Source organism: Rousettus aegyptiacus, unplaced genomic scaffold (genome assembly GCF_014176215.1).
Source record: "Rousettus aegyptiacus isolate mRouAeg1 unplaced genomic scaffold, mRouAeg1.p scaffold_m13_p_5, whole genome shotgun sequence".
NCBI classification, from domain to species: Eukaryota; Metazoa; Chordata; class Mammalia; order Chiroptera; family Pteropodidae; genus Rousettus; species Rousettus aegyptiacus.
In genome coordinates, this window is record NW_023416308.1 from 111,637,094 (window position 1) to 111,656,272 (window position 19,179).

The 19,179-nt window shown below is 34.3% G+C and overlaps 2 protein-coding genes across 2 annotated transcripts; both read right to left on the minus strand.

Moving 5' to 3' along the window:
• Nucleotides 1–6,362: 6,362 nt before the first annotated feature.
• LOC107499138 (olfactory receptor 5M3-like) lies at nucleotides 6,363–7,298 on the minus strand. Its single transcript, XM_016123043.2, has one exon. The coding sequence runs from the start codon at nucleotides 7,293–7,295 to the stop codon at nucleotides 6,363–6,365; it is 933 nt and encodes a 310-aa protein (XP_015978529.1). The 5' UTR covers nucleotides 7,296–7,298.
• A 5,380-nt stretch (nucleotides 7,299–12,678) lies between these two features.
• On the minus strand, nucleotides 12,679–13,629 carry LOC107499144 (olfactory receptor 5M8-like). The gene has a single exon (XM_016123056.2). It carries the CDS (start codon nucleotides 13,612–13,614, stop codon nucleotides 12,679–12,681), a length of 936 nt encoding a protein of 311 aa, XP_015978542.2. The 5' UTR covers nucleotides 13,615–13,629.
• Between the last annotated feature and the right edge of the window lie 5,550 nt (nucleotides 13,630–19,179).

Here is a 19,179-nt window from a genome sequence, read left to right on the forward strand (position 1 = left end):
GATATTCACATTAATTGTGTGTGTCACTTATGCAACTCCCGTAAAGCAAAAAAAAAAAAAAAAACACTAAATGCAAAGAAAATTATAAATCAGTTGCATTATGAGTAGTAACTAAGTGAATATGATGAATGGTGGCATTTTACTCTCACAGTTGAGGTATCGATTACCTAAGATGACTCAGTTCTTCCTTGATTTCAGATTTGATTGCATTGCACCACAGACAGTTCAGCTCAAAAAGGGATATAAAAGATGGTTGGCATTAATACTTTGCAAAAGCTAAGTACAAGTGGTGGTTAGCCAGGTAACAGAGAACAGTGATGAGCTTATGGGAAAAGTGGAGTGGTTAGTCTGATCTTAAAGAGTCTGAGGTCTGGAAAGAAATACACAGTTTGGGGACCTCACAAGCCCTGAGAGAATTTTCCTCACCATCTAAAGGCAAAATATACAGACAAACTTCCCATATTGTATCATTCTGTATTTCAAATTAAATTACCAAGAAATGTGGATTTTTTTTGTCCCCCAAACAATAAATATTCCAGTTAAAAGAATTCTGTTTTTGTTGTCAGACCATGGTTGAATTCTGGCTCCATGACTTATTTTATGAAATTGGGCAGTTTTTTCTTTTTTTAGTTTCTACAGGCTTTAATAGAATATGACAGTAAAAACAATACTCATTTCATTTTTTAAAATTTATTTATTTAAATTAGTTTCAAGTATATAGTACATTGGTTAGACATCTATATAGTTCATAAAACTATCCCCACCATTGCTCCTTTCCTCCCCTGACTCTCCATTTAATGAGTATGAAAAGAGATATTATACATTAACACTTAATAAATATATAAGGCACAATTACTATTAAATGAAATGGAAATTGTAGCTTCCATTAATAATTTGTACTAATTGAATCTCGGTAGAAAATTCCTCTCTCGCCATCTCTCTCTCTTTCTTCTCTCTCTCTCTCTCTGTTTCCCACTTTGTCTCTCTCTTCCTCTCTCTCTGTCTCTCTCATTTCTATTTCTCTTTCTCATACACAAATAACACCCCTACACACATAATAAGTATGGAATAATTAATGTTAATTAATAAAAGAATAAAATCCAAGATGCAATCTTCATCTAACAGTCCAGATAGATAAATTTGTATACCAACCTGAGAATGAGGAGAAATACTCCCAATAAGGATATAGAGTTGAAAACCGAATATTGTATAAGGATGACAAAAGAGAAACCAGGAGTCTATGTTTCCCTCAAATCTTTGCCTTAAGAAAAAAGAAGCAATTAAAAAGCTTTTGTCTAAAAGTGACCCTGGGGAAAGTACATCTCTAGAGGAAGAGATGACTGTTGAGTTTTGTTTTTGTAAATAATAGATTGGCACCATTTTATTTTCCTCAAAGGTATAGGCTCTTTTGAGTGTGTCTTGGGATCAAATAACAAAATTTGCTTTGGATGTTTGCATCACAATAGACTTGGCAATATTTAACCTGCATAAACCAGTCTTGTGTCCTCTACTTCACAGTCTATCCCACTTACCTCTTCCAGTGAAATAAGTATTATTACCTATAATTAAGATTATAACTTATCAAAGCAGGAAAAGATATATCTGCTTTAACTTGCTCACTTTATAAATGTGGAAAACTAAGAACTTAATTATAGCAACAATAAAGCATTTACTGAAATTAGCAAATGCCAGAAACTATGATAATTTAATTCTCATAACAACTTCTTGTAATCATTATTATTCCCATTTTACAGACAAGAAACTTAGAGTCTTAGATTCAGTGACTTACTCAAGGTCACACTTTCAATAAATTGAAGACTAGATTCTTGACTCCAGAGTTTAATTCCAGAGTTTATACCATTAATTATCATTAACAAGTATCTTTTAACAGGTCGGACCAAAAATCTCAATTCCTAACCTAAAAAGAGTGTACCATTCTAGGAGTACATGATATTTTCTATCATAGTCTTTATAGAATTGAGGGAAAGAAAAAAACAGAGTAAACATATCTCTACATCTCCTCCAAATTTTCTAAAGAAAACCTTTAAAAATATATTTATGGAAATATACTCTAACTTCCAAAATATCAATGAGATTGCGTTATAACCTTCTGATAGTCATTACAAGGTGAGACATAAATAGGATCTTAAATGGAAGTCATAGGATATCAAGTATGTTCATGTATAAATGACATTTATTTAATCAATATACATTTGAAAATGTAAAATCACATAGTATGTATTTATACTACTTAACATTGCTTAGAGTTTATAATTATAGCAAAACATGGCGAATTCCTACTAAATTTAAATATTTTTAAATAATATCATATAATCACAAATCAACACCTATTCTAGGTATATAAAAGAATATTAGAGTTCTTTTATTTTTCTATTTTTATTTATTTATTATTATTAAAAATTATTCAGTCACATACTGGTACACAAAGATAGCCTCAACAAATATAAGAGGGTTGAGATCATACCAACCATATTCTATGATCATAATGTTCTGAAACTAGAGATCAACTGCAAAAAGAAATTAGGAAGAACCACAAATACATGGAGATTAAACAACACGCTACTGAAGAATAACTGGGTCAGGAATGAAATAAAAAGAGACATCAAGAGATACATAGAAATGAATGATAATGACAGTACAGCGTATCAACACTTCTCGGACACGGCAAAAGCAATAAAGGAGGAAAGTTCATATCATTACAGGCCTATCTCCAAAATAAAAGATTGAGCCGAAATAAACAACCTAACACTTCATCTTAAAAAACTAAAAAAGTAAAAACAAATGAAGCCTAAAGTCAGCAGAAGTAAAGAAATAATCAAAATTAGAGCAGAAATAAATAAAATTGAAAACAAACAAAAAAAGATAGAAAAAATAAATGGTTCTTTGAGAAGGTTAATAAAATTGACAAACCCCTGGCCAGACTCACTAAAGAAAAAAGAGAAAGAACACAAATAAACAAAATCAGGGATGAAAGAGGGGAAATTATGACTTGCATTGTAGAAATACAAAGGATCATACAAGAATACTATGAAAAAGTATATAACACCAAATTTAATAACCTAGAAGAAATATAACAGTGCTTAGAAAAATATAATATTCCCAGACTAATCAAGATCTGGAAACTCTAAATAGACTGATCAGCAGCATGGAAATTGAAACGATCATCAAAAACCTACTAAAAAGTAAAAGCCCAGGACCAGATGGCTTTACCAGTGAATTCTTCTACCAATCATTCAACGATTTAGTACATATTCTCCTCAAACTCTTCCAAAAGATTGAAGAGGAGGCAATACTTCCCAACTCATTTTATGAGGCCAATATTACTCTGATACCAAAACCTGATAAAGATAACACACACACCCAAGAAAACTACACACCAATATCTCTCATGAACACAGATGCAAAAATTCTAAGTAAGATAATAGTGAACGGAATACAGCAACATATTAAAAAGATTGTACACCACGATCAAGTGGGCTTCATCCGAAGGGCACAAGCATTGTTCAACGTATGCAAATCGATTAATGTGATATACCACATAAACAAATTAAAAAACAAGAATCATATGATCATATCAATAGATGCAGAAAAAGCCTTCATCAAGATATAGCATTTATTTATGGTCAAAACACTTAACAAAATCTGTATAGAAGGAAAGTAACTTCACATAATAAAGGCCATTTATGACAAACCCTCAGTCAACATTATCCTTAATGGTGAACAACTAAAAACCTTTCCTCTAAGATCAAGAACAAGCCAAGGTTGCCCACTATCACCACAGTAATTTAATATAATGTTGGAGGTCCTAGCAAGTGCAATCAGACAAGAGAAAGATATAAAAGGCATCTAAATAGGAGATGAAGAAGACAAACTGTGACTATTTGCAGATTACATGATTCTCTATATAGAAAACCCTAAAGACTCCCCAAGAACACTACTAGAAACAATAAACAAATACAGTAAAATCTGGATACAAAATCAACATTCAAAAATCTATAGTGTTCCTATGCTCTAATAATAAAGTGTCAGAAAAAGAAGTAGAAAAAGTAATTTCTTTTGCAATTGCATCAAAAGAATAAAACATTTAGGAATAAATTTAATGAAACATGTGAGGGACCTGTATAATGAAAACTACAAGACCCTGTTAAAAGAAATCAAAGAAGGTACAAAGAAATGGAAAAATATTCCGTATTCTTGAATTGGAAGAATCAACATAGTTAAAATGACCATATTATCTAAAGTATTATACAGATTTAATGTAATCCTCATCAAAATCCCATCAGCATTTTTTTAAAGAAATAGAACAAAAAAATCATCAGATTTATATGGAAGCACAAAAGACCCCAAATTGCCAAAGCCATACTGAGAAAAAGAATGAGGGTGGAAGCTTCTCTCCATCTGACTTCAAATTAAACTACAAAGTGACAGTAATCAAAACAGCATGGTATTGGCAGCAAAACAGACAAACAGACCAGCGGAACAGAATTGAGAGTCCTGAAGTAAACTCATATTTATATGGGCAAATAATTTTTGATAAAAATACCAAAAAACATACAATGGAGAAAGAAAAGCCTCTTCAATAAACAGTGCTGGAAAAACTGGAAAGCCACCTGTAACAGAATTAAACTAGACTGTTATCTATCACCACACACCAAAATTAACTCAAAATGGATTAAGGACCTGAATGTAAGACCTGAAACAATAAAGTACATAGAAGAAAACATAGGAACTAAACTCAAGAACACTATTTTATGAATTTGACCTCAAAGGAATGAGAGGTAAAAGCAAAAATAAATGAATGGGACTACATCAAACTAAAAAGCTTCTGCTCAGCAAAAGAAACCGTCAACAAAGTAAAGAGACAACCATTCAAATGGAAAAATATATTTGCAAGCAACACCTCAGATAAGGGCCAAATATCCAAAATATACAAAGAACTCATACAAGTCAATAATAACAAGAAAAAGTCCAATAAAAAAATTGGCAGAGGATCTGAAGAGGCACTTCTCCCTAGAGGATATACAAATGGCCTACAAGCGTATGAAAAGATGCTCCACATCACTAGCTATTAGGGAAATGCAAATCAAACCCACAATGAGATACCATCTCACACCTGTTAGAATAGCTATAATCAACAGGACAAGTAATAACAAATGCTGGAGAGGATGCGGAGAAAAAGGAACCCTCATACATTGCTGGTGGGACTGCAAATTGGTACAGCTACTATGGAAAACAGTATGGAGGATCCTCAAAAAACTAAGAATTGATCTACCACAGGATCCAGAAATCCCTCTACTGGACATTTACTCCAAAGACTTGAAAACTCATATCAGAAAAGACATTTGCACACTGATGTTTATAGCAACATTATTCACAGTGGCCATGATGTGGAAGCAACCGAAGTGTCCTATGATAGATTGGCTAAAGAAGCTGTGGTACATATATACAACGGAATATTACGCAGCCATAAGAAGAGATGAAATATGGCCATTTGCAACAACCTGGATGGACTTCGAGATAATCATGCTAAGCAAAATAAGCCAGACAGAAAAGACAGAAAAGGTTTAAAATCACATGATATCACTTATATGTGGGATATAAACCTAAAAGCAACAAATGAACAGGACAAACAGAGACCTATGGGTATGGACTATAGACTAGTGGTTACCAGAAGGTAAGAGGTGGGGAAGGGGGTGGAGGAGGTAGACGTGGTAAAGGGGTCAACTATAGGGGGAGGGTGAAGTGGGTAAAGGGGATCAAATATATGGTAGCTGAAGGAAACTGCACTCTGGGTGGTAAACACACAATAGAATATACAGATGTAAAATTATAATGTACACCTGAAAGTTATATAATTGTATTAACCAATGTTACCCCCAATAAACTAAATAAAAAAATTATTAGGGTAATAATGATCAACAAAATCCAATATGTTTCAAGTGTATGATTTAACAGTATGTCACAGAGTTCTTTTAAACAGTATCCACACTAGAGTTCTTTTAAAATCAGATTTGAAAGAATAGACTTGTGTGCAATATTAAAGATCCATGAAAAAACTTTCCCAGTTACAAATAACACAGAATTTAACATTTTGTGGAAAAGTAAAAGAGTAGATGATGTTTTTCGACATGTTTTCATTGTGTTAGATTTCATAGACCCAGAGAGTCTTGTTTACAATGTTTCTCTGACTGTACACCATTATTCCCTTTTCAATTATACATCTTCTTTGCCTATTCACTGAAAACATAAATAACAAATTTCCTCAAAATTATAAAAGAAATGGTTACTTCCCACCCCTTCTATTAAACTATGTGTCTCATAATACGTTTTAAGTTTGTATTTTATTTAGTTAAAAATGTTCTACTGATTGCTTTGCTCATGGCCTCCTTTACATCTTTGTTTCTGAGACTGTAGATCATGGGATTCAACATAGGAATTACCGTGGTGTAAAACACAGCCACCATTTTCCCCTGCTCCACAGACTCTTCAGTGGGACTTCTGAGATACATGAAGAAGAGAGTTCCGTAAAATATGATGACCGCCGTTAAGTGGGATCCACAGGTGGAGAAGGCTTTCTTTCTTCCTTCTGCTGAGCGCATTTTTATGATGGCAATAAGGATGAATATGTAGGAGATAATTATGACCAATAAAGAATAAGAGAAGTTAAGACCTGCTAGTGTGCGCATGGTGTATTCTTTAATGAAGGTTCCTCCACACGCCATTTTGATGAGAGCTGGGTCTGCACAGTAGAAATGATTGATCTCAATGTTTCCACAGAAATACAAGCCATGAGTCCACAGTGTTGAGATCAAACTGATAAAGAACCCATATATGTAAGGGAAAGAGATCAGTCGAATACAGACAGTCCTTGACATTCTGCTACCATAGAGCAGAGGGTTGCCGATAGCCATGTATCTATCAAATGCCATCACAGCAAGGATGAAGACTTCCACGTGGACAAAGGCAATGAAGAAAAAACACTGCACTATACAACCAGGGTAGGAAATGGTTTTGATTTCAGATACCAAATTTTCCAACATTTTAGGAGTGACATTGGAGGAGAACCACACATCTGCAAAAGACAAGTGACTGAGGAAAAAATACATGGGGCTGTTGAGCTGGGGACTGAGTCTGATTAATATGATCATACCAACGTTCCCAATCAGGGTGATAATGTAGACCAGTAGGAAAACCACAAAGAAAAGGAGTTGTAATTCAGGACGACTAGTTAATCCCAAAAGAATAAACTCTGTCACATCAGTAAAATTGAGCATTTTCTTAATTCTGTTCCCAGTAGAGATGCATTTTATCTAATAGAATAAATAGAAATCAGAAAGTACACATACTATATATAGCCATTCTTCATTTAGGCTACCTTTTCCTAACCCATTCTCTTTGAATTCCTCTGCTATTTTTCTTTTTATCTCTCCTCTCTTCTTTCTCATGTCATTTCTTAGCAGCTTTCCTTCTCTTATGTGTGTATAAATATTTTTACAGAGAAAGTATAAAATAATATAAAATCAAAGAAGTATAGTGACAGAGCTTACTGCATATAGTTTCACTTGCCTACTAACAAAAAATGTCAGAGGAATGATTTTTGTTCTTGCTATCTCCTGAAAAAGGAGAGACCTTTTTCCACTGTCCCTGATTTTTAGAACGTGCATTCATTACATCTAATTACCAGATTTGTAGAGTTTAGGTCTATATTAGAAATTTAGTCAAGCAAAGAAATGTTATTCTATAGTTAAAAAGTTTCACTGTACCTACATTTATTAATCTCACAAATTTGAGATCTTTATCATAAAAATGACAATAAAACTGTATAAAACAGGTTAAAACAAACTAATTTTCCTTATCAGAAAATAAGAAAGGAAAACTTCCTAAAGTAATACATGGATGTAGCAATTTTTAAATTTGTTAAAATTAACTGCAAAAGGAATCAAATTCTTTCCGCCACTGTCCTCAAACAAGTCTAATAAAAATAAGTTCAAGTTTACTTCCTCTTTTTAGAAACTTCTTCTCTCTTAGGTTTTGAAGTATTAAGAAATTCTAAGACAGTCTTACTTCCTTTTTCTTCTGCCTTAAAACTTTGAATAAAACAAGAGCAGTAAAATAGTGAGTGAAGGACTATATTATTCTTCTAAATTAATAAAATTTCCTAAATACACCAGAAAGCCAAGAAACATTTTGAGGGGGTTGAAGAAAGTTTTAGTTTTTGATTGTATCAGATTAAGATAGCTAGGTATCTGGATTCCAGATATTGTCTAGAACGTTTTAATATTCTAGTTAAAATATTTTGAGCTAATTTGCCAGCAGTGATTGTCTACTTATGTTCTATTTATTTATGGGCTGGGGGATTGCCCAGCTGATGGTTCTTCATAAAACTATCCTACAATTGTCACCAAAGTATGTTAGAGAAACATTATTATCATCATTTTTATATTCATTCATTCATTCATTCATTCATTTATGTAGTAAATACTTTCTAGAAACATCATTGGTTCTCTAATTTATAATAAGTCATTACAGCCAACTTGTTTCTTGTCTAGGAAGACTTATAACTTTTAATACCCTTTATCATCTGAAATCTGCTTGTCCCTTCTTATCTCTAGGATTTGTTTCTATCATAGTTTTCTTCTTCTATCTCTGCCTCTCACTACTCATCTACTGGTTGAAATTTATGTAATAGAAATAAAATGGAGATTGGAAAAATATTAGATGATTTCCATCTTTTTCTAGAATATTGGTGGTGACTGAAGTTAAGTTAAAGGAACTACATTACAGGTTGTCTCTGCCAAAATGCCAAATACAAAAAGCTGGTGCCTCATCTAACTATGACCTTATAAAAGAAAGAAATAAACAATCCTATTTGCACATCCTCTTTGCTCTGCAGGAAGATCTACATGACTTTTTGACCTTTTGAGAATAACTTGCCATTTTTCACACATTTAGGCAAGAACCTGTTGATCTTCTCAGCCTACTCTATCCAAGCACTTCTAAGAAACATATTTCACTTTATTGATTTCTTTGGTTATTACTAAACCTTATCTAAAAAATGAGAACATTTTCAACTACTTCTTTTTCACTTAAGGCAAATGTGGTCAAGAAATATAAGAAAAAGGTAAATGGTCCTCTGGGGGAGGAGGAGGGAGGTAGACTAAGTAAAGAGGGTCACATATAGGCTTTAGGGGGAGGGCGAAGTGGGTAAAGGGAATCATATATATGGTAGCAGAAGGAAACTGGATTTTGGGTGGTAAATACATAATAGAATATACAGATATCAAATGATGATGTACACTTGAAAATTATATAATTATATTAACCAATATTATCCTAATAAACTTAATTTAAAAAATAAAAATAAATTAGAAAGGTAAATGATATTAGTCTTCAAGCTCTTGGGTAAGGGGTATATAAGTGAATAAGTCAAGTCATATGAGCTGAGTCTTCAGATCCAAAAGGCCTCAAATTTAGTAGCTGTTGAGTGACAAATGTGGACAAGGGAACAAGCAGAATGAGAGTCAAATGGTTAACACTCTAATGAAATTCATCTATGTCTGCCACCAGCTCTATCTGTGGTGAGATATATGTAGCATAGACAACTGTTACCCAGTTTGCCCTGGTTTAGGAAGGTGAGTTTTGCATCCTTGGAAACACCTCAGTCCTAGGCAAACCAAAACCACTGGTCACCCTAAGAAAAACTGGGTCTTATAGACATCTTCAGATGCTATATATAACAAAGCAGAAAATTATAGAAAAGCATATTCAGAGTCAAGCTGTTTTCTCAGGCTGTCTCCATGTTTAATTCAAATCATTTAGTATGCAGAAGGAAGCATGAGGAAAGGTTTCCAGTGGTTTCAAGCAGTGCAGGGTCATTTATTAATGTCTTATGAACAAGCAGGCTTGTCAATTAATGGTGTTTGAACACATACTGTTGATATTGTATAGATGCTACTACTATATAAAAGTGTAATTCAATGACTAAGTCCATGTATACAAGAAAGAAAAAGAGAGAAAGGAGAGATAAGGTGAGAAAAATTGAGAATGACACTTGTACTAAAGAGAAAATGTATTTAGTAGAGAAAACAGAAATAACAACTATTTGATTACTGCTTAGTGACATTTGGGGTGGGGAGGATTCCCATTGTTTGCTAGGTAAGATGGTGTATATTTCTGCCACTGAACGATTGCCATTCTGGGACCAGGGCATAAGCCAAAGGCTTCATTCATAATTGGCATCTGCTGCCACAGTGAAACCTCCCTAATCCCATTTCCTAATTATCCTTTCCAGATCATTCCCTTTCTACTCAGAATAACAAGGAAAACCTAGAGGGCTATCACTTCAGACTGATTTGATAAAAACACATTGATTCTCCCTATACATGAACCTACCTGTGCATGAAGCAAAAGTGTTCTCGGGAACATCTCATCTGTTATCAGCGATGGATAATTCAGAAGGATTTATCAGGGCTGGATTTTTTGCTATGGGGCTTTCTCACTGGAGAATATAGTCAGAAACCTCAAGAGGTAATTAAAATGCTAAATATTGCATCATCTCTAATGAAAAACACATGTCAAGAGCAAAAAAAAAACTCAGAACAATTAGAGTTTTCTTCCTGTTTTAAAATGTTTTATCTGTATCCTGGGGTTTGGGGGAAGGGGTGTCTTAGTTTCTCACATGATAAAAATCATGTCAGTATTGCACTAGCTGCAAAATACATATTTTAAGTTGCATATACTTCATAAACACAATTCTTGGTATTAATTCTTGATATCCAGGAAGTTTTGCAATTTTGCTCAGATCTCACTGGCCATAGGTGCATGTCACCTTTTTTAGTGGAAACTATATTTTAATCACTAATTATATTTTAATTCTAGAATTGTGCAGCTGGGCCAACTGAGACAACTAATATAAAAATATAGCCCTCCCCAAGAGTCCTGTCCCATCTATTGAAATTGACACATTAGCATGGCACCCACTTCTGATGAAGTCTTCCATATTGCCTTGTGTTACTTTCTCCACAGCGCTTACCAACTCTTGCCATATTTTTTCTATTTGTTTAGGTGCCTTACTATCCAACACCCTTCACTCCCTAAAATGTAATAAAGGACTTTTTTCTTGTTTCTTGTTGAATCTCCAGTTTGTAACATAAGGCCCAGTAATCAACATACGTTGAATGAGTGAACATTTTAAACTAATGGTAGCAATCACTATCTCCAGATAACACATCTGCAACAGGCCTTGACTGCAACTAGTGCAGACACAACAGGAGGACAGATGGCTCCTATGGAGGAAGCATGTAAATAATGGATCATTAATTGCTTTGTCTCTATAAGACATGCCTCATAGTTCTGTGAAAGTTTAGGGGAAAATAGGTACAAAAAAAAGACAACTAAAAAAAACTATTAACTCTATGAAAATCAAATAATTGTGCAGGAAGAAGAGAATTCCATTCACAGTATTACTCATAACATTAGTAATTACTATCAGTATTAAAGGCTCATAGTGTTACTCATAGTATCATTCAGATATTACTAATGACATATTCATAGTGATTTTAACAAAAATATTAGTTTAAGGAAAATTTCAAATGTGACCATATTGCGAACATGAGGAAGAAGGTGTGGTGGTGCTTGGGTAGAGATGCAGGGGTGGGTGGAAAAATTTTAATACTTTATCTTTAATAAAAAAAGCTTCAATCAACCTTGTCTGTGATTGAAAAATCAATAACTAGACATATAATCACATAATTTAAAATGAGTTCATTGCCAAAAGAAATATCAAAAAATTTTATCTATGGAGAGATAAGGGTGGGGGAGAAGTAAGACAGGAGTTTATATGTTTTGTGATACTGACATTTTGTAATATTGACATTTAAAACAATGTATGTGTTTTACATTAGTAATTTTGAATAATAATTATAAGTAACTTTAGTTAAACATGTGCACATATGTAAAAACAAAGAAAAGTCTAAAACCCATAGAACAAAATGTAGAGTGTGATATTTTAAGGGTTGTGTGTTTAATTTCTATATTGTATGCATCTGCATGTTTGAATTTTGTATAATTAATATTTTATTAATGAGAAGACCATGGAAAAAGCAATTCAATATAGTGTAGCAGCTCATAAAACCAAACGACATTTCTCATTCATTCTACATTTCCTTTGTGAGTTAGCAAAAGACTCTACTCCATGTCTCTTCACTCAAAAACCCAAGCTTAAATGTTGAATCTTAAATCTTTCTGGTCACCATGGCAAGAAAAGAAAATCCCACTGAAGGGTTCTCTCATCAAACATTAAATGCTCAGCAAAGAAAGAACCCAATGAATTCTAATCTAATTGTCCAGAAATAGCCACACACTACCATCTAAACCCAAAGGTTCATTGGAGGAGCATAATGCTATAATGTACACAAAGGACAAAGAAAGTAAAATAACTGGTGAGCAAAATGAATGACAAGTACAAAAATGTAAACTTGTGTAATGAAAATTTTACTTTCTGTGTTTGAAATTTTTTTTAATCATTAAAGTTTTGAAAAATGAAAAGCAGTGTTTTCCATTGGTATACTACATTTCTCATTTCACCATCAATTCAGTCCTGTCACTTAGAAAAGAGGTCTGTAAAATGTCTGGGGACCAAAAGAATAGCTATCTCATTTATGAAAGTACTTTTTTCTCTAACAGCTCTCTGCTTAATGCTTCTTTCACATCTTTATTTCTAAGACTATAAACCATGGGGTTCAACATGGGAATTATCGTGGTATAAAATACAGCAACCATTTTTCCTTGTTCCACAGAGTCCTTTGAGGGGGACCTGAGATACATGAAGGAAAGAGTTGCGTAGAATATGGTGACAGCTGTCAGGTGGGAGCCACAGGTAGAGAAAGCTTTGCGCCTGCCTTCTGTAGAGCGGATCCTCAAAATAGAAGAAAAAATATATATGTATGAAATCAAGATGATAAGAAGAGAAAAGAAAAGGTTAAATCCAGCCACGACAAACATCGACAGCTCTTTGTTGTAGGTGTCAGAACAAGCCAGCTTAATCAGCGGGGGGTCAGCACAGTAGAAGTGATTGATTTCATTGGGGCCACAGAAGGCTAGGTTGTAGGTCCACATGGTCTCCATCAGCCCAGTGAGAGCACCATACACATACGGCACCGTGATGAGGGACGTGCACACACTCCTGGACATCTTGCTGCCATAAAGCAGAGGGTTGCAGATGGCCATGTACCGATCAAAAGCCATCACGGCCAGGATATAGATCTCCACGTGGACCAAGGCAATAAAAAGGTAACACTGCACCAGACAAGCAGGATAGGAAATGGTTTTCTTCTTTGATAAGAAAATCTCCAGCATCTTTGGGGTCACATTGGAAGAGAAGCACAGATCCACAAAGGATAAGTGGCTCAGGAAAAAGTACATGGGCGTGTGGAGCCAGGTGTTGACCTGGATGAGGACAATCATGCCCACATTCCCTGCCAATGTGGCCATGTAAATGGCCAGAAACAGCAGGAAAAGGAGAATCTGCAATTCCCGGCGTCTGGTCAGTCCTAGGAGAATAAACTCAGTCACTGAGGTGTACTTTCTTCTCATAATTTCCTTCAGTGAGAGAAGGGAATTGACCGTTTTATTGGATTACAGTAAAATGAAAGAAAAATAAATATCACTAGTACAATAATGATCTTCATTTTCCTTCCTAGCATATTTTTTCCCTGTTTCTACTAGTCTTTCTTTATTCTCGATAAACTCCATCTCAGCCAGGCATTGGAAACCATAGACATTCAAAACAGCTTTCTGCCTTTTGTGATGTGGATTCTATTTTTCTAGTTTTATTCACTCTTTATTTTCACTCCCTTCTAATTGTGCTTCTCTCCCTCTTATATCTTTCTCCACCTCTTCCTCCTCTTCCTGTACTTCTGCCTTTTATTTGACAAATGTATTCTATGGCCAGATCCACCCCACATATAGTCTTCTGTATTAAAGAATTTACTTATCCTTGATTATTATAAGAGCAGAGAATAGGTTTAGAGACAGAAAAGGATCACATATCAAAGAATAATATTTTCCCAAATGACCTTATTCTTTTTTAACAACTTTCACCTAATCGTTCCTTACTGGAGCGATTCCTTAGCAGTGAAGTTGGGCTAGTTCAATATTTTTCTTTTTTTTCAGATTCAATAGAATTGGGACTTTCCAGGTGGAGCATGAGAATTTATTTCTTCTTCTTTTTCTTCAAAAAATGCATGCATAATTGCATTTTGGCCATTGCCCAACTTTTAAATTCTCCAGCCATTAGAATTCTTTTGGGAGAATTCCATGGAGTTGAGAGTGATAGATATTCTCTCCTCTTGGTTCCACTGTGAGGGGTGAGATCCCTGACTCAGAAAGGAGTAGGCATGAATCAGATGCATGCCCCTTGTGATCTAATGTGAGTAAGCTAGTGATTCACGATGGGCACAATTTTTCACATCAAATTGATTGCAGTGGACCTTAAAGACCTGACTGATCCTACAAAGGAACACAGATTTTGTGAATTTGAGCTGCCAAGTATCCAGATCTCCTTGAATTGCTATCTGTGTTCTCTAAGTCTAGTATTTCAGCTACATACTGATTTAGAAAACCACATATCCTTCCAGAACAGCTTCTTTTTGTATGAGATAAAGTAGACATCTGTTGATTGTAAACAAATTAAAAACTGATACTACCAATATTAACTAAAATGTGCATGCCAATTTTTCTATATGGAAGTCATCAGTATTCACTAGAACATCCTATTCAAAGCTAGTCTTTGAATATGAATGTCTGCAGCAAAGTTTAATTTGTGATTATTTATACAAAATCAAGTTTACCTCTGTTTAATCATCATAATGACATACTCTCATAGCTTCTCATATGTCAAATTATTTCCCTTTTCACCTTTGTTTCGTTGTGTGTTTAGTATTCTTTTGAGATGAAATTTACACACAGTGAAATTCATCTTCTGTTAGTGTATAACCTGTGTGTTTGGGTAAATGAATATGCTCATGTAACTTCCAATTATTAGGATTAGGTTAGGACTAGAGCATACAAACAGATTGATGTCTCTATACACACCGCAGCCTTAACACAAATCAATTCATTTCTGATATTAGTCATTTCTGAGATGCTTCTCTACTTCTTAGACAAGTTCCTTGTTCTGAATTTCAGTTTATTATCAATTTATTTACTTAACAAACACATAGTATGTCTTACATACCAAGCTCTGATCTGAGTGTTTTATAAATATTAATTCATTTAACGCTCAAACCAACCTTAAAGCATTCTGTCCTTCATAAATATAAATAATAATGTATTTCTCAAGTTTAGTACACAGGAAATAATATTATGGACACTAGAGAGTACTGTTAAAAACATGGGCTATGAAGTCAATTTGTTGAGTTCACACACTGGCCTCAGCACTTTTAATCCCAGTCGTGTGTGTGTGTGTGTGTGTGTGTGTGTGTGTGTGTGTGTGTGGCGGGGGGGGGCGTGTTTCTTATTAGTTCAGAACTTCAGTTTCTTCTACTGCAAAAGGGTTTAATAAACCAGAAGAGCTATTTTGTGGATAAAACAAAATATAGTATGCAATATGCATAGCACTGTGCCCAATACATAGCAAGCCCTCAATAAATATTAGCTATCAGTCAATTAAGTGAAGGGTCTTAGAGAATACCATTCACTATATTTTGATTCCCTTATCATCTATCTTTATTATTCAGTCACTTTTATAAGTAAAATACCTTAAATAGTAAATGTCTACACTTTTCTGGAAATGGGCATTCTTCTTTCCATCTAGTCATTTATAAATGATAAATCTAATCCTGATAATACATACGATTTCATAAATAAGTAAATAGAGATGCATGTGTATAAATGTCTGTATAATAAAGAAACCTACTTACCTATTGGGGAAGAGTGATCTTCTGATGAAACATGCAGGCAGAATTTATGTGGTTTGTATTGTTAACTTCATTTCCCTAGGAGATTACACAAATAGATGAAGATGAAGCAATTACTTTGTTAGATAACTTTTTTTCACTGAATGAGTTCTTTGGAGGAATAATAACTGGTGCAATACAAGTTTAACACGGGAACCAACCACTGGCTTGAATTTTCTCCGTTGTGTTCAGTCTCAGTATTTTTCTTCATATATCGGCGAGTCCCTGCAGTAACACTGATGTCAACAGTGGATGCTCACATTACATTCCGTTTATCATATTAACTTCAACTCATCCAATTTTCTGATACAATTTCTTCCACACCGTTATCTGAACTTTGCGTCACAATTCTATTACCATCTCACTTTGTGTTACAGCCTGAATCATGTGCCACCACAATTCATATGTCATTGTCCTGACTCCTGGTACCTCAGAATGTGGCTGGATTTGGAGATAGGGTCTTTAAAGAGAAAATTACAGTAAAATGAGATTATGTGAGTGGGTCCTATTCCATGATAACTAGTGAATAAGAGGTGATTAGGACACAGACACTCACAGAGAAAAGAACATGTAAAGACACAGGAGGAATATGACCATCTATATGTCTAAGAGGGGGCTTCAGAATGAAACCAACCCTACCAACTCCATTTTGTATTTCTATCCTCCAGAAATGTGAGGAAATAAATTTCTGTGGTTTAGGTCACCCCATTTGTGGTATTTTGTAATAGCAGCTCAATGTGTTACAGATAAACAGAATGCTTTGATATTGGTTTGAAGCTGGTTTGAAGACTAATAATATTATTTCTAGCAGTTTTAAGTAAACTTTATGTCGAAGTCTAATATACACATAGAAAGTGTACACAAAACATAAAGGTATAGCTTTGTGAATTTTTACTAAGTGAACCTACTTGTACGACCAAGCTCTAAATACAGAAATAAAACATTAACAGCACTCCAGAAAATCTCCTCAGGACTCTTCTTGGTCACTAACCCTCCAATTACTGCATATTCATTTTTAACACTACTGGTCAGTTGTGTCCATCTTTGAGTTTTACATAACTAGAATTACATGATACATTTTATTTTTGTTTGGTCTTTTGATGAACCCTGATGACATCTGAACACTAAGTTGGTGATCATTTTTGTTTGTTCAGGATGTTATAAAAAAAACACTGTAGACTGGGTGGCTTACAAACAACAGAAATTTATTGCTTACAGGTCTGGAAGCTAGAAGTCCAAGATCAGGTTATCAGTATGGTTGAGAGTCCTCATCTCAGATCAGAGATAGCTGTCTTTTCTCTGTGTCCTTACATGGAAGAGGGGCCCAGGGAGCTCTCTGGTGTCTCTTTCATGAGGGGACTAATCCCATTCATGAAGGCTCAAACCTCACGACATAATTCCTTCCAAAGGTCCTATATCCAAATATCGCCACATCGGGCATTATGTTTCAACATAGAAATTTGGGGGGAACACAAGCATTCAGTCTATAGCAGTGATTTTCATTCATGTTGAATGTAATGGATACAGCGATAATTCTTTTATTTGCATTCCTGTGTAGTAACTATTGTATGACTATACCAAAATTTATATATCTTTTCTATTCTCATAAAACATTTAGAATGCCCAGATGTGACTATTATGAAATATTTTCTTGCATATATCTCTCTATGAACACATTTATGTGTATCTTCTTGTTAGAATTCTGGGTAGAACTGCTGGTTGACAGGCTATGCATATGTTTGGATTAAGTTGATACTGCCACATAAGATTTACAAACTAATTATATCAATTTATACCACCACTAGCACTATATAAGTGGTTCAGTTATTTCACAGTCTCATCAATACTTAATATTACTTTTGTAATTTGTGGCAAGTCATTTAATATCCCTTCACTTCAGGTTTTTATAGGTATAAAATTGGGACAATAACACCACGTGTCTCAGCTGTTATGATGACTATTGACAAAATATCTGCAAATATAAGTAAAAAAATCTGCAATGAGTTTTGAATATTATTTGGCACATAGTCAACCCTCTATAAATAAGTGTTATCTTTTAACCTTCTTTCTCCTAAATATTTGCAAAATACATTTTAGTAGTGACACTTGGTATTTTCATAGCCATGCTAAATTTAATAAACTCTGAAGTTATTCAGTATTTTTACTGTCCCTTCAACAATGCTAATTTCATCAGAAATCTTTGTTCAAACTCCCTACCACATGCTCACCTCATCATTCATTGGCCTCCCATCTTCCATGGAGATTATTACCTTCAAAGCTTTAGGTACCTTCAGTGGAGCTGTTGGCCTCAACACCACTCAACACACACCTACGCAATTAGAAGAGGTTGTACTGGTCAACATTCGAGCTACCGTGTCTTCATCTTTAAAATAAGGTAAATAATTTTAGTCCCACGGGTTGCCATTGAAAATAAATATTATTTCCTCTTACTGTTCAGTAGAATGAGGATGAAAAGTTCTAAAGGACTGTGGAATTCACAAATTGCTATCAAAATATGAGGTGATATTATTGGCATAAATGTATTTTATATCCTATGGGTTGATGCAATAGATATAAACATTCATCAACATATGATAAATTACCTTGTATCTCCTCACACAGACATTTAGGTAACACTCAACTTTGATATAAATGAGTCTTTTTAATTTTTTTCTCAAAAGACTCAAAAAAAAAAAAAAAGTCCAGAGATGGACCATAAAGATAACTGTGCTTCACTGTGGACCAGGTCCCTGGTGTGTTTCAGGATGAAAATGGAGTTGATAGAAGCAGGGACTAGAGTCGAGCTCACAGGTAAATGCAAAGAGATAAAGCTTACATTGTGGTGGAGGAAAGTCAAGGGGATGCTGGTTTCCACGGGGAAGGGCGGCAAGCTTCCTCAGTAAAGTTTAACAGGAACAATTTTTTTAAAAAGCTTATTATTAGCCATATATAAAATAAATAATTCCCATTGAGAGACAACCTAAAACTATAAGACTCCTTCCCAAAATAAAATACTGTGGCTTTAATGATTTTATTCCTTATGATGTAAATTAGGGTTTTTACAAACATTGATTCCTCAATACACAGGTCCTTACTTTGGGTGAAATTTCTCGAGGAGTTCAAAATTCTTATCAATTGACATAGGCACTCAGATTCATTTTACTAAAAATTCTACCTGGGAAATTACCTAATTTCTTTTTTT

What these genes read in the sequence shown, in the direction of transcription:
- LOC107499138 (XM_016123043.2), bottom strand. Translation starts at nt 7,295, where the DNA reads ATGCTCAATTTTACTGATGTGACAGAGTTTATTCTTTTGGGATTAACT.
- LOC107499144 (XM_016123056.2), bottom strand. Translation starts at nt 13,614, where the DNA reads ATGAGAAGAAAGTACACCTCAGTGACTGAGTTTATTCTCCTAGGACTG.